The sequence below is a fragment of the Chrysemys picta genome, chromosome 7 (genome assembly GCF_011386835.1).
Source record: "Chrysemys picta bellii isolate R12L10 chromosome 7, ASM1138683v2, whole genome shotgun sequence".
NCBI lineage: Eukaryota > Metazoa > Chordata > Testudines > Emydidae > Chrysemys > Chrysemys picta.
Genome location: NC_088797.1, coordinates 91941802 through 91964904, shown reverse-complemented (window position 1 = coordinate 91964904; position 23103 = coordinate 91941802). Strand labels below are relative to the sequence as shown.

The window sequence follows — 23103 nt, the reverse complement described above, 5'->3', positions numbered from 1 at the left end:
AGACTTTAAGGTCAGAAGGGACCAGTATGATCATCTAGTCTGACCTCCCGCATGATGCAGGCCACAAAAGCTGACCCACCCCCTTTCCCTTGACTCAGCTGTTGAAGTCCCCAAATCCTGTGATTTAAGGACTTCAAGTGGCAGAGAATCCTCCAGCTAGCGACCCCCGCCCCATGCTGCGGAGGAAGGCGAAAAACCTCCAGGGCCTCTGCCAATCTACCCTGGAGGAAAATTCCTTCCCGACCCCAAATATGGCGATCAGTAGAACCCCGAGCATGCAGGTAAGATTCTCCAGCCAGACCCTCATTGACCATTGATACTATTTACCAGTGATGGCACGCTGTTGATTAATTGACTAAAATCACGTTATCCCATCAAACCATTCCCTCCATAAATTTATCAAGCTTAATCTTAAAGCCAGAGAGGTCTTTTGCCCCCACTGTTTCCCTCGGAAGGCTGTTCCAAAATTTCACCCCTCTGATGGTTAGAAACTTTGGTCTAATTTCAAGCCTCGAAAGTAAATCTCTTATATTTTTAGGAACACCTACTACTAATTTGGATTATACCTGGATTGCATTGTAGTTGAATGAAATCCAGAACAGAATTCCACAATGGTCTTAGTTCAGAAGTTTTTGTCTTTGCAGATACCCGTAAAATAATTTATAATTTTATTTCTTTAAAAGACCATCAGGAGATGGGTCAGAGCAGACCCTGAAACAAAGTGAGTCCAGACTCTTGACTGAATAAACTTATTCCTTCAGTAGATACTTTACAATACTGTGCTATATATAGCTGTTACTGACTCCTGTAGGTGTATTCCTTATGCTACAAATTGAGACAGTCTGAGATTTTGCCCAGCCCTTTAAGTAGTACAGATTTTAACCATTCTTTTTGGTGACCCTATGTGATTGTTATATTTACCGGTAGTCTCTCAGAGAGCAAAGGTTAATCCCCAAACTTCTTGTAAAACTAGCCTAAGTGACATATTTGATTGTTAGTTGAATATATATCACTTTTTTTTGTGATAACAGACATTCTGGACCAGGGAAGATGAGAGGAGTCAGCAGCTTAACTGAATGGCACTAGCCCATGCACCAGCTCAGGTGCATCCCCTTCTCCCAGGTCCAGACTCTTAAAAGAGCCAATACTCTAGTCCAGAAAAATACCCATCTTTGAGATTGCGGGCAGTGCGGAATGCTGCAAACAAGTATATCGGAATGTAAAATGATAAGGGTTAAAGAGAACTAGCAGCATAGGCCTTGAGTAATACATATCCAGCTGGCTTCTAAAACATAGCACGCTGGCTGGCATGGTAGCTCATCCTCTTTTACTAGTGCTCAGTGGAGCGGTAGGCATAGATCTTACCCCGCTGCTTGTGTTGGTTAGAGAGTGGGGAGGAAAAGACACTCCCTATACTGTGTTTTGCTCCACACAAACTCACCAACTGCTCCTTTGCAGCACAGGGAAGGATTCTCCCCTTTCACTGGAAGACTGGCTTTGTTTCAGAGGCCTAATAATCTTTTGGGCATATTTATGGAATATTTAAGGTAAGCTACACATGTAAGAGAAGATTTTTTTTTTTAGTTGGGAAAATCATATCTGGATCTGTCAACCACAACAATGTTGCTTTAAAACATCTCTATTGTTTTCAGATAATACATGACAAGTTCAGCATTCTCTGAAAATTTTTGTCATCTTCTGTATGTTCTCATGTGTCCTTAGTGACTGAAAATCAGAGACTTAAGATAGAAATGTCAGAAAGAGAAATCCTGTTTAAGGATGATACAGAACATCAACTGCTATGGGAAATGAAAAGGAAACCATATTTATATATTTATTTTTCTAAGGTATTTGAATCAGCACCAAACGAATATGCATATAAAGTCAATAGTAAGGCAGAGGGACTTAGTCCTAAAAATGCCTTTCCACCAAGACTAATTTTACACAAGAACTTTTCCTAGTAAATCTCACGTGTTTGTGCTGAATAAAATGTCCTCTCCCACTTGGCAGCAAGATATTTTGGCGATTTATGGACAGATAAGAAAAAGGGTTATCCCTCTGCCCCACACTTTTCAACAACCAAAACTGCCTGCTCATTTTACATATTAGACACCAGGCTTCCAGTTTGGGGTTTAGGTTAAAATAAAAAATAATTGATATCCACATAAAAATCACTATGGAGTTTCAGCAGAATTGACAGTGTGTTCTCAAGAAAGATCCAGGATTGGAACAATGGGTGTGAGAGTATATGTACTTTTCTTTAAATTTGTGGCATAAATCAAGGAAGGAAGTAGTTGGCAGAAGTTCTAGGCAGAAACTCTGCATGTGAAATGGAGAGAGAGAGAGAGAGAGAGAAGCTTTAGTGATAATACTGTTTTTTTATTCTAATAAAGTTCTTTTTCAGTATCAGAAGAAACTGACTCTTTACAGCAATTTATTATTTTCACAGTTTCTTTGTCTGTATTGACAGTGGTGTATAGTAAAACGTCAATCTCTCCCTACATTATAACTTGGTATAGTTAATACTATTTGTCCTTAGCATTTATAAGCACTAAAAATCACCAATGACGTTGTAAAAGAAAAAGCATTGTTTTTTAAATTATTATTATTATTTCTGGTGAAAAATGTCAATATGCGGAATTCAACCTGCATCTGATTTTTGTTTAAACATGGGAGCTGAGCATAGTCTTCATTTCTAACACTGCAGATCTGGGCCAAGATCTTCAAAGACTAGATGCTTAACTTACACTTCCGACTCCAAATTTAGGCACATAATATAAATTGGCCTGATTTTCAAAAGGGCTGAGCATGCAGAAGCTTTTAAGGAACCATGGCTTCAAGGCACCATGAGCCAGGTAGGGATAGCTGGAGTGAAGCATACTCCAGACACACACCCTAACTGCCCCAACATGCCCCTTCACCAGGGCCTGTGGGGAAGGAGGTGAAGGAGCTGGTTATGAAATTACTTACCTTACAATAAACAGTGGTTCTTAAAGATGTGTTGTCCAGCTGCATTCCACTTGTGGTGTGCATGCACCCAAGATTAGAATCTTTTGGCCAGCTTCTCAAGGAAGCTGCCCATGCTGCCTGAGCCCTAATAAAATAAATCCTAATCTGAGCTGTGGGATATAAATTGGCTAATTTATAACAGAGTCTAATATAGACCGACATCTACTTTGATAGTCTCTGCATTGAAATGGCCTGGCCCTATCAATATGTCTGCATATACTATGAAGAGTCTTGAGAGACTCAAAATGTAAATTCTAAAGTAAATAATTAGCTAGTGCTCTAAGGACACAAAATATATGTAATGTAGCCTCCCCCTCATTGGTATGTGGTTTGACAGAAAGCAGATAAGTATCTTTGGTTCAAATGAAAACCAGTAACTACCTTAGGTAATAATTTGGGATGGAGCCTATGTGTGACCTTATCCTTATGAAAAATTGAATATGGAAGGTCTGCCATAAGAGCCTTATTTTCCCAAATTTCTGGCTGATGTAATTGCTACAGAAATGCTGATTTTATGGATAAATGTAGCAATGAGTAAGTTGCCAAAGGCTCAGATGGGGATCCCATCAAACTCTATAGGGTCACATTGAGGGTCGAGAGAGGGTAAGTCTCCCCAATTTGGGGGAAAACAAATGCAAAGCCCTTTAGGAATTCAGCCACCATAGGGTGAGAGAAAATTGTGCAACTCTGGATTAGGGAGAGGGGTGAGATGTGTTGATATAGCTGTTAAATGCACTCAAGTATATCTAAGACAATTCTGAGTTCTTGAAAATCAACAAGTAGTCCAGGATATCTGGGATTTGGGTATTTATAGGGGGTAAGTGATGTTGCTCAACCCACTGCCAGCTGGCAGCATATGTAAGCCTGGTGGAATCTTTCCTGTTCAATCAATCAAAATGTTTTGAAGATCTAAAGGACATGATCTCTCTATATCTGTCATCCATCCAGAATGTGAGGTGGAAGAAAGATGGATTCAGATGCAGGATGCTCCCATCTTCCTGGGAGATCAAGTTGAAAAGAAGAGGCAAGTGTTTTGGAGGGTATGTTGATAGGCTCATCAGACCCAAGTACCAAAACTGAATTAGCCACATTGGAGCTCCTGCCTGATCTCTTTCATAAGCATTGTGATCAGCAGGATGGGTGCATATCATCTGGGTGCATATCAGCAGAATGGGTGCATATCATCTGTAAAATGAAGAATGTATCTGATAAAAAACCAAGCAGAATTTGGGTAATTTCTTGTTCTCATCTTTGTAAAGAGATGATTGACCTCATTCCTGGGAGATGCTTCATACTACGGACTCTCTGATAGTCAACTCTTGGTCCAGGGGGAACTGTCTGCTCAGGCAGTCTGTCAATGAACTGCCCTAAGTGCTAAGAGGCTTATGTGCAACCTCTTTTCCTTCTGGGTCCATCAGCACTGAACTTGATGGCAGTTGAGAGAAGCTCCCCATCATACAAGGGATGCATCAGTCACAAGGAGTTTGGTGGGAAGAACAAACCAACCTTGCACACATGACTGGGATCTTTCCACCAATTTACGAAGGGAAGGATATTGAGGGGAACTAGCACTGACTTGATAGGTGTCTATTTGGTATATACACCAATTTCAGACAGACTTCCATATAGCATAAGTGAAGGTTAGCATGCTGCATGACAAATCTACATGAAGCCATGTGCCTGGGGAAACTCAAACAGATTCTCACTGAGGTATGTGACTGATTCGGTAGCTTGTTAATGAGGATTGTCATAGATTTGAGGCAGGTAAACTTGAGGCAGTTAAGCTCTGGCTGTGGGGGAGTCTATCACCAGAAAAATTCCTAAGGTGCATAATCCTTCTACAAAGGTTTTTCATATTGGCTCATTTAATAGTGATGTGTGAATAAATTGGGCAAAGCAAGTTATAGGATTCTTCACAAATATTACACAACAGAAGTAAAGTCAAAGCATAATAAAGGAACAAGGTTTTCTCCTTATCACAGCTCCACTTTATATTCTGTTTCTTGTTTTGTTTCACATTGCTTGCATTCGACAGAATATGAAAGGAGCAGGAAAGGACATGTATTTTCCATAGTTCCCCTGTGCAAAGGGTAAAAAAGTATGCTGAGAGTGCAGTACAGGAGAAAGTTCATATACCCTCATTTAGCAGAATGTATAGTAGCTACCCCTGGAACTATTCCACATAACAAAATGAGGACTGATCCATGGATTTCTTGAAGCCATCTCTATTGCTAACCCAGCTGTCATCTTAGCTCTAGCATGATCTGTTCCCCCCCCCCATCCCTTAAAGTCATAAAGTCATGTTTACAAGGATTAAAGGAGTCTTTTCTACAAACAATGCTCTAAAAAACTAATATTGGCATTGCTGGAAAGAAAAGAGAAAATGCTGAACACAATGGTAAGTAAACCAGGACAATCATCTTGGAGTGGGGATGAGGAGAACGGAAGTACTGAAGAGAAAGGGCATTAAAACTGAAAATCAGTTTAAAAAAAAAAAGATTGAAAAAGGTAAGACAGTTACTAACTAAAATACACTAATGGTCAATAAGGTACTCAGACAGCTGGTGGTCAATTGAGGGGAGGATAAAGACTAGTGCAGGATAGAAATATTTGAGTTAGGGGATTACCTGAAGAAGACAAGTCTGAAAACCTAACTGTATTTCCAGAGATATTAATACATATTTTAACAAGGGTGACCCCAAGACACCCTTTATGTCTGCCTCCAACAGAACTTCAGCAATATAAATGTATAATATTTAGATAGGTAAAATAACCTCCTCTTTCCCCTCCCTCAAACTGGGGAAGTAAATAATTAGAATTCAAAGTATTAGATCTGCATCCTGGGCTGCATCTAAACTGTCCTCAGCACAACTGAGTGAAGTGGGGGTTAAAGATAGTTATAAGGCCAGCCACCTTTGCAGCTCCTGGATCCTGTAGCAACTGGGGATTGGATTAGTCCCTGTTATAAATTAGAGCAGCCCCAGAGTTTCCCCAATTTACTCCTGGCATTCTAAGGGGCTGTTTCAAAAACTACAGATCCAAGGCTTAAGGTAGCACAAAAGCCATAACTCTCTTTCCTCTTATACCTATATCCCCTGTGCTAGTGATTGGGAGGGAGGATGGCAGCCCCATGGCAACTTGGAAGAGGTAAGGGTGGTAAAGGGGGTGTCCTTGGTCTGCTAGTTACAGCTGCTTTCCATTACTAGATGGATGCAAAGCAGTCATAGTGGGGAATGGAGTCTGGCCATAAATATATATTCCCTTTTTCCTCCCCACCCCAGCAAACCAGTGATACAGTTCATGACTGTAAACATGTTTTTACTTTACTGCTAAGATGTAAAATACCATGAACTCTTATGTGTTCTGACTGTTGCTAACCAAAGATAATTTGCTCTAGCATGTTTTGCTATAACATTTATACATTTTTAAGGAAAATGTAAATAACAAAAATTAAGCAGCACATTTCTCACTACATATATTAATACAAACAACAGTGACTCAAGATGACACTTCAGTAATAATATAATAAATAAATATAATATAATATAAATACCTTACAAAAGCTCCTTTGTAAAAGTGCTATTTTAGCCAACAAGTACAATTATGCTATTCGACTTGCACACACCAACAGGGCTGGCTCTAGCTTTTTTGTTGCCCCAAGCAAAAAAAAAAAGGGCGGCAGCCGCAGGGAGCACGTGGAGGCTCGCAGGGGGGGGAAGGGCACTGCAGCCCGCTTGCAGCTGGGCAAGAGGGGCTCCCCCCTCCGGCCTTGGGGTGCCTTTCCTGGCCTGGCAGGCGGAGCCCCTGGGGGCTGCAGGAGGTACTGGCTCAGCCACTCCTTTAAAGACGGCTCGGCCGGGCCGGGCTGAGAGCGGCACGGGAGGTGGAGGCTGGTGCAGGCGGCGGGGAGTGGCGCGTCCTGGGGAGCCCGGCGGCACGATGAGCAGCGGGGATCATTAGTTCCTGCCCCCCCGTGCCCCTGCAGGGCTGGGCTGGGACTGGCGGAGCGCAGGGAGCTGGCCGGGGGCTCCAGAGCTGCCGACCAGGCTGCCAAAGTGGGGAAAAAAAAAAAAGAACCATGGCAGGGCGGCGGAATGTGCCGCCCCAAGATTGGCCGGAATGCCGCCCCTTACAATGTGCTGCCCCAGGCACGTGCTTTCTCGTCTGGTGCCTGGAGCTGGCCCTGCACACCAAAACCATTTGGCATTTGCCCCTCAGTCCACTAGAACATACTCCTGTGAAGTCTGATTAAAGGTGCTGTGTGATAAAAATCAGTGTTAGACTTCCCTCCCCAACACTACACAAAAGCAAACAATTTCCAGTAATCTTAATTTTTTAGCTTACTGAAACACGATTACACATTATTTTAAAAGAAAGTTTATAAATCTTAGTTTTAATACCATGACTGTCACCACAGTATTTCAACTTCAGGCTTTATATTACCTGACTTATTACCAAAGAACACTGATTATTTTTGAAAGTACCTACAATAAAAGGCAGTAAAATCTGGTGTCAATAAATATAATAAATAATTCAAAAGGGAGGAATTCCTGTAAATAAAATACAACATAATCATTAAGGATTCTATTGATTTAGCTAGACTGTTAAATGAATTGTATTGTTGAGATGTCTTTTGCTATGGCCTACATTTTCAGAGCTGTATACAGGGGAAGTCTATATCAAATGCAGTTCTGCAAGGGTCTTCCTTTTTTTTTTTTTTTTTTTGCAAAGAAAAAGTACTTGTCCCAGTGTATTTTAAAAATCTACAAAGTTGTACTTTACTCTTCTGGGTCTGATTTGCTGAAAATATTGTTCGTTAACCTAAGTAGGAATAGCTTCTGAAATATTATACACTCATGGTTTTTAAAGGATGAAATCAAATTTTTAAAAAAGAGCTTGTAAACATATTTCTAGAGTTTTTCCCCTACTACTTTAGGACAGTGTACTGTGAGATTATCTGTTGATATGAAAGTTTCCGGTCAACTATATCAAATGGCAAATCATTGAGGCCTCACTATAAAACAACAAGACTGAACAACAACTGAGCTAGTAAATGTGCATTGGGGATTTACAATTTCTTTTGCAACTTGCTATCTTTTTATCATGCATGAAATAAACAGGAAAATGTATATTCAAATCCTAGTGATCTCCTTCCACTAACACCAAAATATATATAATGCCACAAAAGGGGAGGGAAAGGGGGTGGGGAAGGGAGGGAAGAGTTGCTTTCACCAAAAAGTCATTTATGTGCCAAATTCTCAAGTCTAAAAAACACTTTTAATTAAAAAAAAATAAAAAAAACCCTGCATGCGTTTAATTTCCTGCAATGATTTTGTTTTATACATCTGTCAGTTCAGGGTATTTGCACATCAACAGAGCTGGTGGCTTGCCATCTCTGTTGCATGCAATTGTCTGATAACCCCCTACTGTTCAGGGCTAACCTAACTTCCAAATGGCAGTTTGACACATCTCCAGCAATGCTCCTCAGGAGCCTTCTTCTATAGAAAGAGGGCTTTGTTTTTTGTTTTTTATTATGCTTTTGAGATTTTGTAAAATTAATATTTCCCGACATCCTCAAACCAAAGGATGATGTGTCTTAACACTTTATTATACAGAATATTTTGGATCTGCAATCAGCTGTTGCTAAATAAAACACAATGGGAATCCCTTTAGTTGAGAATATAAGGTTCACTCTCCATGTCCCCCTAACTGCCAGCTCAGAAATGAAAATACTTTAAAAAGGGAATACTTAAATAAGCAGCTTCCATTAAAATGTGCTTAAGTGGGTAGAAACCAAATGGAATGTCAGTTTCTGTCAAAGGACCTTATTCGACCATTTAATGAGTCTTCATAAATAATAATGAAGACCACCTTTTTTAGGGCATAATTGTATATATGCCTCTCTTTCTTTCCTTCATGGCCTACTTTTATTGTAGGTCACAGGACAGGGTGGGGAGAACAGCATTTGGGCACTTGCTACTTCCCCTACTATGCTTTCTGGTGGGCAGTGGGTGGAGCTTGTGAGGATGAGGAAGCTCCATAAGGTTTAGGGCTGACACAAATTTCTTCCCTCTTGGGCAATGGGGGAGCCAGGGATGAGACTGTGACTCACAATCTCATCCTTGCTCTTCTGCTGAGAACTATGTGCTGCCCATTACTGAAAGCTTCTGGCAAACCCACATTACGGTAGAACCTCAGAATTACGAACACCAGAGTTATGAACTGACTGGTCAACCACACACTTCATTTGGAACCAGAAGTAAGCAATCAGACAGCAGCAGAGGGGGCGGGGGAAAGAAAATACAGTACACTACAGTACTGTGTTAAACATAAACTACTAAAAAATAAAGGGAAAGTTTAAAAAAATTGACAAGGTAAGGAAACTGTTTCTGTACTTGTTTCATTTAAATTAAGATGGTTAAAAGCAGCATTTTCCTTCTGCATAGTAAAGTTTCAGAGATGTATTAAGTCAATGTAAAACTGTAAACTTCTGAAAGAATAACCATAATGTTTTGTTCAGAGTTACGAACATTTCAGAGTTACAAACAACCTCAATTTCCAAGGTGTTCGTATCTCTGAGGGTCTATTGTAGTTCTTGATTATCTATTATGTAAATAGCATATCAGATAAAAAATATATTATTCCAATACACCTTTGTGTGTGATGAATACTTTACAAATGGAGCAAATAAATATCTTTTACTGAAATGTATTCTGCTCAGATGTCATTTGACAAAAAAAGTAAACCTTGTCACTGTAAACCAGTGCACTTAGTTTCTTGATCATCATATCTTAAATAATGTATTCTAATGAATACATCTGTGTATGATAGATATTTCAAAGGAATTTTATCAGCATTCTTCAAAATTCACTGCATATTACTGGGACAAATGACAAATATTTACAAAAGGGGTTTGGTCGATCTCCTACTAGTTTATTAGATAATCTAAAGAGCTAAGTAATGGAAATCCAATTTACTTTTTCTGATAGGTTATGCCAAGATGGGTTAACCAGTTTCCATTATTTCCAAATCATATGACGACAATCAAGAGTATTAATGAACAGAAACATATTATGAAATTATTGTGTATCACTGTGTAATGATCTCACATTAACTGGTACAAATTCTCCAACAGCAAAAAAAGCTGATTGTAATAATCACAGATTGAAGATTTTTATCCTGAAAAAGGACATTTTCTGTTCTGTATACATACAAAGAGCACAGTATTACTTATTAGTGCATTAATTTCAAATTATTTTCTAAAGCATCCATCTTCCAAATTTTGGGAGGTTATATCAAAAATCTATGTTTAAACAAACATTAGGAAAAGAAGAAAATTTCCAGAAAGGAGAAGGCAATGGAAAAGGAAAGAGATATAATGACAAACATAGTATAGCCTTGCAGTAAGTCTTGAAAAGACATGGGTGGCCATACTCAGGGGAAGTTACACAGGCAGAATGCCAGAAATATGAAGAGAGTTCCCTTAACCAATTCATACAGAACCTTGGGAAGAAACCCAGTCAACCGCAACTGTCTTGAAGGGACATGGTGGTGAGGAATGGTCACTCAAGTACCTCAGGCCTATGGCCTCTGTTCAACAAAGCAAAGCAGGTAAAGCTAAAGAAGATATTCTCATTAATGTTAGTGGACTTTAGATTGGGCTCTTAAGCATAAAGGAGGTGATTACCTTTAAGGAAGTGATTAAGTCTCACTGAAGTTAACACTTATGTATGAAGATTTCCCTCAGAGTAGAGCATGTTCATTTTTGTTTCAAACCAGGTCATAAAACTTTGTTCCAGAACTTTTCACTCTTTCTCAAGTTGTCTTCACCAAACTCTGATCACCTTTGATCATCTTGTGTTTCAGCATGTCATATTTTCTTTCAGGTTACTCTTCTAGTCCACGTTAAGTTTTTGAACTAGTATGAGCAATATTATGTTTCTCAAGTTCTTCTGCAATTCCTCAAATGTTATGTATCCTGTTTACTTCACCTGGTTGATATAATTCTTTTTTTCTGTTTTACTAAAGTTGGTAAGTCTGTCGCCTACCTTTTTGCACTGACAACGCATTGTATTGTGCTGCAGTTTTCATAATATGGCACCAGTTCAGGGAAGCATTCCTATTCAAGAGAGGATATAGCACAAGCTTAACTTTAAGTATGCATTTAAGTCCCACAGGAATCAATGGGACTTGAGGACAGACTTGAAGTTAAGCACAATCAATTAAGTGCTGTCCTGAATGTGGATCAACTTAAAAACATGCCTAACTGCTTTTGTGAACCAAGGACTGTGTACTTGGGGCTGATTTTCATAAGCAACTCTACTGGAGAGGTAGGAGCTTAGGAATTTTTGAATACCGTGCCCATTGAGAAATGCCTAATTAAAATCAAGATATTATTTTGATTTGGCTCTCAATGATGGGATAACGTTATTACTTTTTTCTGTCACATACACAGCAATAAGAAGATACAATGGCAGATTTTCATTTCCAGCCAAATATCTATAAACTTTTGTTAGCAACTGTATATTTTCCTTCATTTAGCAAGCACTATTTGCCAAGACTAAAAAGAGGTGAACACCACCACATTGTGCTGGGGTCATGAAAAATACCAATATTTCCATCACGAACACTTCCTAATGGACTACTGTTAACATCTGGAGAAGTCCCTGCTACTGAGACAATAACCAGGATCTTCAGCTTTCAAACAAGCTCACTTTAACCTTTTAGTTAGATGAGAAGTATTACTAGCCTAAACCACCAGTCACTTCAAATTTGCCTACACAGTTCTGTGGAGTGGCTTACAGCAGCAATAAAGTATATATTACATAGTACTGCAGAGGACCACATTCTAATCCTAGGTTTCAGAGTGGTAGCCATGTTAGTCTGTATCAGCAAAAACAACAAGGAGTCCTTGTGGCACCTTAGAGACTAAAAAATTTATTTGGGCATAAGGTTTCATGGGCTAGAACCCACTTCATCAGATGCATGAAGTGGAAAATACAGTAGCAGGTATATATATATATAGTACATATATATGTAGTAGGTATATATATATATATAAAACAGTAGGGGGAAGTCTCTACACAAAAGAATAAATGGACACAAATCTGACATCAGGAATTATAACATTCAAAAACCAGTAAGAGAACACTTCAACTTCCCTGGTCACTCAATAACAGACTTAAAAGTGACAATTCTTCCACAATAAAACTTCAAAAACAGACTCCAACGTGAAACTGCCGAACTGGAATTAATTTGCAAACTGGACACCATCAAATTATGCCTGAATAAAGAGTGGGAGTGGATGGGTCATTACAAAAACTAATTTTACCATACTAATTTCCTCCTACTATTACTCGCACCTTCTTGTCAACTGTTTGAATGGGCCACTCTCATTACCACTACAAAAGTGATTTTTCCTCCCTTGGTATTCTACTGTTAATTGAATTGTCTTGTTAGACTGACCCCCCACTTGGTAAGGCAACTCCCATCTTTTCATGTACTATGTATATATATATACCTGCTACTGTATTTTCCACTCCATGCATCTGATGAAGTGGGTTCATGAAAGCTTGAAAGCATGAAAGCTTATGCCCAAATAAATTTGTTAGTCTCTAAGGTGCCACAAGGACTCCTCATTGTTTTTATTCTAATCTTAGTCATATCCGGCCTTTCCACTAACCGCAAAGAGGTTAGAGAAGTGTAACAGAGCAGAATTTGGCCAAAAATCATATGAGCGATTTAAGAATTATTTAGAGGGAGTTTCTAATGTTTTATTTCCTTTGTAATTCCTGTTTTCATTTTAGCAATCAATTTCTGTATTTGAAACCAATATATATGTTGGCAGAACAATTTATACTATCTTTAGTATATAATGTGCCTTATATAAAATGAGTTATCACTATTGCTTGCATATCTTACTGATGCTTGTCTTTAAAAATGATTTTCTCATTATTATGCAGTAGTACAGTAGCTCAATAGTCAGTAGTCAAGTACCCAGTAGCCAAGTGCATTTATAGAAGCCTTTAAGGAAAATTGGCTATGATATTTATTTATTTCAATTTATACAAAAATTAAGAGTGTCATCTAAAGCTCTGGGTACGCTTGATGCACCATTCACAATAAACAGACTCCTCTCACTGCTTCAAGAACACAGTACATCAACCTTAGCAAAAATATAAAACCCCCTAAACTCCCAAGAAACGCAAACTCATCAGAGTCCCTGCTCACCCCCCACATTATCCAACTTCACAAGCCTCCGACTCCTCACAAGCCAGAGAGGGGAAAAAAGGGGCTCAGTGAACAAACTCGTTCTATTATGGACCAAGGAAGGGAGTGAATTCCAAAGGCAGAAGTGCCCTTACAGAGAACATCCAACGTTTGCACATGAAGTTTCGTTTCCCATTAGCACCAGAAGAAGTATGCATGTACTGGCCTTGTTTCCTATATGCCAGCAAAACAGTATGTGTGTATGAAGCAGGGGCCCAGCAGCATTAGCAGCCCATAACTGTCATGCCACCAGAGGTCTGTAGCTAACCATCATAGCCCCAAAAGTAGTCAGGGCTGGGTGGGAGATGCACTATTTCACACATCTTCCAGCTAACTGTCACTGATAGGTCTTATATGGAACCTAAGCTGCAATTCAAAGCTGCCTTTTCCTGATGAAACTGCAGGGAAAGGGGGTAGCAGTACAGCTGCTGCTCTTTCCAAGAGGTGAATCTCTCCCCTGTAGCAGTTGTCCCCATGTGTCACTACTGTATATACAAAATGTGGAATCCTCTCCCCATTAAGTCAATGCCAAAACTTCCATTGACTTCAACAGGGCCAGAACTTCACCTAAAATCTCTTCTTGTAAGTACAGTACTGTATGAAATGGTCAGAATCATAAAATGGAATAATCATTTCATGCTTTCTATAATGAGACTCTCTGGGAAGGACTAGCTTTATATTTTAGTAAGTAGTTTCTACTTTGCAGGCACGTTTCTAGAAAAGCACAGTTTGATTTGAATAAGCAAAGCCACTCAGACTATATACTGAAGTTTGCATGATAAAATAGCTGGCACTGTTAAATAATTATTAATTCATTTTCAGTACACTTGCCATATAAATTTGATTTACAGTAGAAGAAATAATTCCATTTAGGTCTGATCATTTGAAATTCTGGCATTGCACTGGTGTGTGCCTGTCAGATAGCTGAACATCCCCAGGGATTTTTATTATTAAATATTTATATAGCACCATAACTTTGCATGGTATTTATGAAATTCCCCCCTACTTCCTGTTTTTGGTGAGAATCAGAAACATCACAAGGACTCTCTGGCTTATAGTTTTTCCTTATTCCTCAACAGGAAGTATAAATGTGATATATATCTAAAATCCTTTACTGAAATTAACTGTTTAGCGGTAGTATATATCTTTAAGATGTTCCCCCTTTTAGGTTCAGGAATGACATCAATCATCCTGCAGTACAATTCAGAATTTGTAGCAAAGCTTCCAAGGATCATTTAAATTCTTCTCTAAAATCTTTGGGTGTGTTTCGTGATTGTATTATTCCAGTTCTAGAGTGATGTGATTTAACTGAAGAAGATGGAGTTACTTCAGTATACAACTGGGGTAATTCAATGGTAAATCAGGCCCTTAGTTGAAAATCATCTCTAGCTGCTGCAGAAGTGTCTGAAAATCTGTTTTATGTTTATGTATTAGTTCTGTTAACTCATCTGCATGGTCTGAGGTTAGAGGATTTATGTGGTGAGGCAGGAAACTATCTAGGGTGAATAACTTTAGTGCAATGGGATTCAGGACCTTTGTAAAATACCAGTGCTCTCACGACGGTGCCCCAAACTAATAAGTAGAATTGAGACTTTGGAATTTGTCTTTAAACAGCAATAACTGCTTAATTTCACATTGACTTTAGAGAGGTTGTGCATAACTAGGGATTTCTGTTGGAGCTAAATGTTCCAGTTTTTCAACTATGTTTGATGTTCAGTGATCCATATATTTTATGTTAATATAAATGTGTTGTTAAAGTAATTGAAATGGTTTCTCCTCTCATTCACACTTGTTTTGCACAAGTGTAATTTCCAGGATTTCAATGGAGCCCCTTTATACTTCTTTAATGAGAGGAAAATCAGGACCATTTAAATTTATGTTTAATGTATTGCTTACATATAAATATGTAACCAGAGGAGTAATTCCTTGTGTGAAAACAACTGAAAATTGTTCTTTCCAAAAAAAAAAAAAGGCCACTTTTTAGAATAACACTTGCATGCGTAAAATGTAGCAAACACAACTATTTTGATTATAATCTTAGCATTTCCATTGCTACTATGACAATATATTTGTGAAAAGAAAATAAATATGCAAAAAAAAAATAAATCTGTAAACATATTGGAAATATGGAGACGAGACAAAATATCCAACCGTGCAAAATGTTTTGCAATTTTTTCTGTAAATTGGTCTGAATCGTGGGGCTTTGAATACCACCAAAAACAACATGCATTACAATAATTCTTCAGTAACTCTACGCAATTTCCCCCCTGCACAGATATAAAGCATTAAAATCTGTGAACTGCAGCTAGCTAAATCTTGTTATTTATACCAGATCTTCTGTTGTTTTGGACACCCCAAGCCTTTGCCTACAAATGCCATCTATACAAATATTTAACAGAGTCATTAGGCTCTGGGGAGAAAATTATCCTTTGGATGTATGAGAAAGAACTAACAAAAATAAAAATGTGTTTCAATAAATTGTTATTTCAGAAACTTAGAAACCATAGCTCTATAACGCAAGATGCTGAAACGACTCCGGAGAAGTGGTGAGAACCATCAGCTCCTAATTAAGTCAAACAGGAGGTACAGAAGGGGCTCAGTACCTTGTAGGCAGGACATTATAGTTAGTCTTGGTAATCTTTTTTTCCCCCCTTTATTTTTAAAAATAATTTAATCAAATAATTATTTTTAAGCATTTTGTTTAAAAGTATTTAAATCCACATTATGGGGGGAGGAGTCAAACAATTATTTAATGACAGCAGCCATTATGTTTCAAAAAGTTAAAGCTTTATAACCATTAAAACTCATATTGTCAACATCAGATGCCAAAATACAGAAAATAAATATCCTTAAATGAAACTCTAATAAATTCTCAAACAGCATTTTTTCTTACTTTGCCTATATTTAAATTTTAGTTATTACCAATGGAAATATTTGTCAGTTGGTGTGTGTATGGTGAAATCAACATTTACCAATAAAAATCTAATTCTTCTAAGCCTAATTATATTTGTGGAGAAGCCCAATCAGAAGAATACATTTGTCTTGCATACGGTATAGAAACAAAATAGACGTAAACATTGTTGTTTGATCACATTGACAGAGTTTTGGTGCTTCACCCTTATAGCAGTCTGTCCATCAGTTGGCACACACAGCAAAAGATAAACAAATTTACTAGTACAAAATATCACAAAATAGATAATGTTAATGTGATGAGACACAAAAGACACAAAATAATATGGCAAGTTATCAATGGAGAAGGAAGGCAAACGCAACATTTGTAGAATTAGCCATTAAAAAGAACCAGTAAGACACAGAGTAGACAGGAAAGATAAGAATAATACCTCTTTAATACCTTTTTGCAATGATATGTATTAAAACAATAAGATGTTGTTACAAATTTACTTATGTACGTATCGTGGTATACCAACATTTTATTTTGGTTAGACTGGAAAAGTGCTGTGAACTACCAGCACAAAAAAACATGGTCTACTTCTATTTTTTTTTTAAACTAAACAAAACTTAAGCTAATTACATTCAAGTTGTTGATCTGGTATAACTACCTATTTTTCATAATGCTCTGCAAGCCCCAAAGTAGCTAATTACTTACTAAAGGATAATGTTAATGGTGGAGCACTAAATGGCTTTTTCGGGTGATTAAACACTGATGTGAGGTTGAGGAGTTTGATAACAACTAAAGCCACTTATTGAAAGCACAGTCCAGTGCCATGTACATTTTTCCTATAAGGCGACTAGAAAAGAGAAAACTCATCCAGCTTTAACATATATATTTGGGGAAGGGAGTTAGAGGAGCTTTAATTTGAAGCTTGAGTTAGAAAGTTCTGTGCTGTTGCTTTCTTGGACTTTCCATTCATGTCACATTGAGGTGTGGGTTAGGTGAATATTTATTCAAAGAGGTACAGAAAGGAATAATTGTTTTAGGAAGTAAATTGTATAGAAAAAAGGGTGATTTAATTTAACATATGCTATGCATGCCATGCTATGTTAAATTAAATGTAGTCAGTAAGGATATGGTCCCAGTAAGGATTTCAGGATCATTAGGAGTTGATATTGGAACCCTTCATTCCTGTGGATTCATTACAACAGATGAGGATGGCTAATTTCAATCTGAATATAAGGGACTTGGGAATGGCTGTCTACACAGAAAGAATCAGAGGTGAACAATGCTCATGGAGGAATCTTAGAAGCAGCCAGTTCCGGGGCGAAGGGTTGGCTGGAATGACTTTTGTTTCTCTGGCCCACACTACAAACTTTGGTTGGCACAAGATACGTTGGCATACAGCTGCCAAAGTTTGCACATCACTCGGGCATGTGCATACTTGACTGCTTGTATGTCAATGCAAGGTGCGGTGCACTACAGGTAGATAACTCAATGTGCCATCCAGCACAATGTCTTTGGGGAAATTTTTGCTACATATTGTGAAAAATAGAAATGACTTTCCCAGGGATCTTTTGGAGTGTGGACTCAAGTTTCCAGCATGCAACTTTCTCCATCCCATACTGCTACACATATACCATAATTTTGTGCCATTTTTTGAAAATCCCACAAATCTGCATGGCATTTTTTGGTGCCCACCATCTTTGACAGAAGCCTGGAATCCATACAGCTTTGCACTATGCTCATGGTCGTTGCAAATACTGGATGAATGATTCTCCTGTACAGGACCGGCTCCAGGGTTTTTGCCGCCCCAAGTGGCGAAAAAAAAAAATCTGTGATTGCGATCGACAGCAGCCGCTTTCTTCTTCGGCGGCAATTTGGCGGCAGGTCCTTCCCTCCGAGAGGGACAGGGACCCTCCGCCGAATTGCCGCTGAAGAGCCCGACGTGTCGCCCCTTCCCCTTGGCCGCCCCAAGCACCTGCTTGCTCAGCTGGTGCCTGGAGCCGGCCCTGCTCCTATATTTGCAGACACACAGGAAGTGTTACAACAATGAGGACATGACAATTTCTTCGAAGACAGTTTGCAAAGGGACATAGCAAAAAACGATTCAAGGCTTTTGGTGTTCATTGAGCAACTGCAGATGGTGGAGCGCTGCTTCTGGCCCGAAGAAATGGGCACTGACTGGTGGGATTGTCTCAGAATGGAGTGATGAGCGGTGGCTGCAGAACTTTTGGATGTGAAAGGCCACATTCCTGGATCTGTGCGCTTAGTTCACACTAGCCCTTCAGCTCAGGAACACCCTAATGAGAGCTGCATTGGCAGTGGAAAAGCAAGTGGTGATCACATTCTGTAAGTCTGCAATGCCAGATTGTTATTGGCCAGTGGGAAATAATTTTGGAGCTGGAAGGGGGGGGGGGAGGGATAGCTCATAGTAGGGACTGTTATCATGCAAACATGTAGCGTCATTAATTGTCTCCTGCCACACATCACTGTAACTCTTGGCAGTATTACTTGAGGGCATTCCGTGCCAAAAAAATTAAAATTCTGTGCACAATATTTTAAAATTCTGCAAAATTCTGCAAATTGTATTTGTCAAATAAATGTGGATGCTCCAGCAAGGCATTGAGGAGCACAGGCCACTGGCTGCACAGAGGTGGGACATCACTGTTCAGCTTCCCCACCCCCGAGGACATGGACTCAGCGGTGAGGCTGCACCCAACCCTGACACAGTGCAATGATGGGGCCTGCCCCAGAAACACCCCAGGGCCCTGACCCTCCATGCCAGGTGCACCAGGTAGGCTCAGCAAGACAGGATCCAAGTGTGGAGGGGCTTAGTGTGGGGGGGATCCAGGTGTGGGTTGAGAGGGTTCTGTGTGGGGCAATTTGGGTGAAGGCAGCTCAGTGTGGGATCTGGGTACAGAGGGGCTTGTTGGAGGGTTCTGGGTGCAATCGTAATGGGACTCTGCAGGGAGGTCCAGGTGAAGGTGGTTGGGTCTCAGAATGGGGGATAGAGCTCTGGGGGTGTAGGGGGGGTCTGGGTGTGTAGGGCTAAATAGTGGGTCCAGATACTGGGGAAGTGGTGCTCAGTGGGGTGGGGATCCAGGTGCAACTGGTTGGGGCTAGATAGGGTGGGGATCTGTGTATGGGTGGTTCATCAGGGTGGTCCAGGAGCTGGGGGAGTGGGGCTTATTGGGGAGGTTCTGAGTGCAGGGGGATGAGGCTTGGCAGGACGGTCTGGATATGAGGGAGTCTGGATGCACGGGGGTTGGGCAGATGGGGGAGTAGCTCCCTGTACAGGGATCCTTCCCCCTGCAGCTGAGGAGTGATGGGCACAGGAAGAGTGGGTGTCTGCAGAGCTTCCTGAAGCCAGGGGAGAAGTCTGGGGGTAGGTCTGACCCGGCGCCACATGCCGTGCAGGGGAAGAGGAAATCCTGTTCTCCCCAGCCCAGCCCGGCACGTGGTAGGAGCCACCAGCCGGGTCTTCCCCAGTTCTGCCTTCTGTCCCACAGTGATTTACCTCTTTGCTTGCTGCCTTGGGCACACAAAACATACTTCAGGGGAGGGCACATGACCACTCTTGTGGCTTCTCTTTGCTTCCCGATCAGAAAGTCATTTTTCTGCAGGGAAGCAAAGAAATCTGCAGGGGACATAAATTCTGCAAATGCGCAGCGGCGCAGAATTCTCCCAGGAGTGCAGCATGCAGGACACAGTGGATGGAAGTGCATCTATGGAGTTCCAAAACTGTGGTGGGGTGATAAACAGCACACATATCCCTGTTTTGGCACCAGCCTACCTTACCACAGAGTACATCAACAGAACAGGCTATTTTTCTATGCTTATGCAAGCAGGTATGGATCACCAAAGATGCTTCACTGATATCACTGTGGGCTGGCCAAGGAAGGTGTATGATGCTAATTTCTTTGCTCTGAGTAGAGCAGAAGATAAACTGACAATCAAGTTAAATTATTCAAAACCACGTAGCAATTTACAGTGTGGATAAATATTAACCAAGCACTAGGTTAAAACCAACATAGTGATTTCATATATGGCCACAATTAAATCTGAACTCTCTAGCACCGAGAGAGTCACTCAGATAGCAATGGAAAGGCAAATGTGTAAGATATCACTCCGTGATCACATAACAAATGAGGAGATCAGAAGGCACAGAGGTGACCAATATAGTGCAGGCGATGTACGATGCAAAGCAGAGATGTGTGGGTCACGTCGTTCGCAGGCAAGAGAATAGGTCAGTGGTGGGCAACCTGCAGCCTGTCAGGGTAATCTGCTGCTGGGCCACCAGACAGTTTGTTTAATTTTGCATGGCTACCCACGGCTCCCAGTGACTGCGGTTTGCCGTTCCTGGCCAATGGGAGCTGCAGGATGCGGCGGCCAGCATGTCCGCGCGGCCTGCGGCACTTCCTGCAGCTCCCATTGGCCGGGAATGGTGAACCGCAAATGCAAATGTAAACAAACTGTCTGGCAGCCTGCCAGCAGATTACCCTGACGGGCCGCTGGTTCCCCACCACTGCAATAGGTGGACAACCTGCATCAGTGACTAGATACCTAGAGACCACAAGCGACCACCGAGCAAACCGAAAATGAGCTGGGCTGATCCCATGACAAAACTCTTTGGCCAGAAATGGAAAGCATGTGCTTGCAACAAAACAAATGGTGTGGCATCGACTTGCGTTCGTGGAGGGACAGCTGAGGACAAGTCAGACAAAGGCGGACAAATCTTAACTCACATCTCCAGAGTTGAAAGTTTATGACTCTGCAATGTGGTTCTCACATACAAATTTCCATTCCTGAACTAAAACACCGATGACCTACCTCCACACCATCCTACCCAAACTACACAAAATGGCACAAAAATCAGCTCATCCACAGACATAAAAACTCAAGGAAGCAGACACTTGATAAAGGAATCCGAAATGCCTTCCCAGAAAAATGTAAGACCCCACAAGTCTAGAACCAGTCCTGCAGAACTGCCAGGCTGCTTACAGTTCCATACCGTCAACCAGCAAAAGCTGTGACCAGTTTGTGAACCATGTGGACACAGACCCATGGAAAGTCCCACCTCAAAGTGGCTGACAGGCAGCAGCCTTGTGGCTCCTGATTGCCTTCACACCCTATATAAATCTAAGAGGCATTCCAGAAAGTGTCCAGGCAACAGTGTGGCTCTTCTGTAGGAGCCATGTACATTTATTTTCCCTGCTCCTGAACTCCTGGCTTCAACCTTGGATTGAGTTGGACTTCGCCTCCTGAACCAGAGCCTGAAACCTGACTACAAACTCCTCCACTACTAGCCTCAGATTTGCCCTTGCTCTGATCTGGGTCCCCATTGCCCTTGTTGGGATCCTGACAATATAATTGCATCAGACAAATCATAACTAGTAGCAAAACAAACAGCAGCTCTTATTAAGAAGCTCTCATATAATATTTCATCAGTGCATCTTTAAGCACTTTACAAATAGGAACACCATTATTGCCATTTTACAGATTGGAAAAGAAAGACACAGAGAGATGAGGTAAAGTTAAGTGCTCAAGTTCTCACAGTCAGTCACTGGCAGAATAAGGACTAAATATTGTAAAAGAAGCACAAAATAAGCTATTTTCTTTTGTAAGGCCGTGCCTTCATGCAGCAGAAATTGAAATATAAGTAGTGTGCAGCATCAGCACTTAATGCATAAGAATGGTTAATAAAATTACAATTTATGTGACCTTAAATTGAAATGTGATGGTGTCATTTTTTCAAACCATTCCATTAAGTATTTATTCCAGCCTTTTGGGGATCATAAAGAATTAAATGTTTACTCATTTATGAAGTATTCTCAGATCTATTCCTGTAAGTAATAAATCTATGAGCAAGCACATAACTGTGTAATTGCATGCAATTGCAAAGCAATTACAATAGTGATACACTGTACATTTTAAATGGGAACAAGTTACTGCTATAAAAAGGCAACAGCTTTACATAAATTGTAAGTGAGGGATAGGACAAACTACAAAGAAAACAAAGATATTGCTATTGTGCTCCTGCATCCTACTGGAAGACCTCTAAAGGTTACTGAGGTATTGTATAACAGAGAAAACGATGTTATCGACTGCAAAGTTTTACTCTTACCTTTATTCTCACAGTGACAGTAGCAAGTCCTGGAGGCATAGTTCCTCCACTATCAAAGGCTTCCACTAGAAAGGTAAAGGTTGCCTCTGTGCCAGAAAATGACTCATAATCCAAGGATTTTAAAAGTGATAATTCTCCTGTGAACTTGTTCAATGAAAAAAACAGCAATGCTTCCTGGGTTCGTATCCGATAGGTAACATTTGAACCAAGGTCAATATCCTTTGCCTACAGCAAAAGAGAATTTACTTGAAAACTAAAACTGAAGAGTCACAAGGAAAAACACCAGCTCACAATTTTTACAGGACATACATTTGATTTATTTGATATTACTAAGAACATTTGCTTTCTTCGGTGCAGTTCATATATTTTTTTTCATAATTTTAATTGTTAATTTTAACAAGATATATTTTTAGTAGGCTTGAGGAAACCAACTTTTTTTCAGAACCAACTCTGCTAGTCAACAGATGCTGCGTTTAAGATATGTACTACTTGCCTAATTAAGAGATTTGGATTAAAATTTTGGAAGGACATTTGAACTCTTTGGGGCTAAAATAAACTGGCAATATCCATATAGTAGAGCCTCACTGGAGAATGCAAATGTATTTTAGTAATGTAATTGACATTTAAAAAAATCTACATGTAAAGTATTTCAATAGTATTCTACTTATATTTTGATTTTCCATCATTGCTTTTATTAATTAGTAGAAATGTACGCTCTATGCTTCTAATATTTTTCACTTGCCTGTCCTACGCCAAATATCACATTTTCACAAAGAGAAAAAGGCTTTAAGGAGGTTTGGGTATC

At 40.0% G+C, this 23103-nt stretch overlaps 1 protein-coding gene across 1 annotated transcript in view; it reads right to left on the bottom strand.

Annotated features, from left to right (window-relative positions):
• The window catches only part of PCDH15 (protocadherin related 15), a 1392890-nt gene that overhangs the window by 199056 nt on the left and 1170731 nt on the right, over positions 1 to 23103 (bottom strand). Inside the window, exon 23 of the mRNA XM_065552026.1 lies at positions 22299 to 22523. Coding sequence (XP_065408098.1) covers positions 22299 to 22523 — 225 coding nt within the window. The remainder of the gene's footprint in view (positions 1 to 22298; positions 22524 to 23103) is intronic.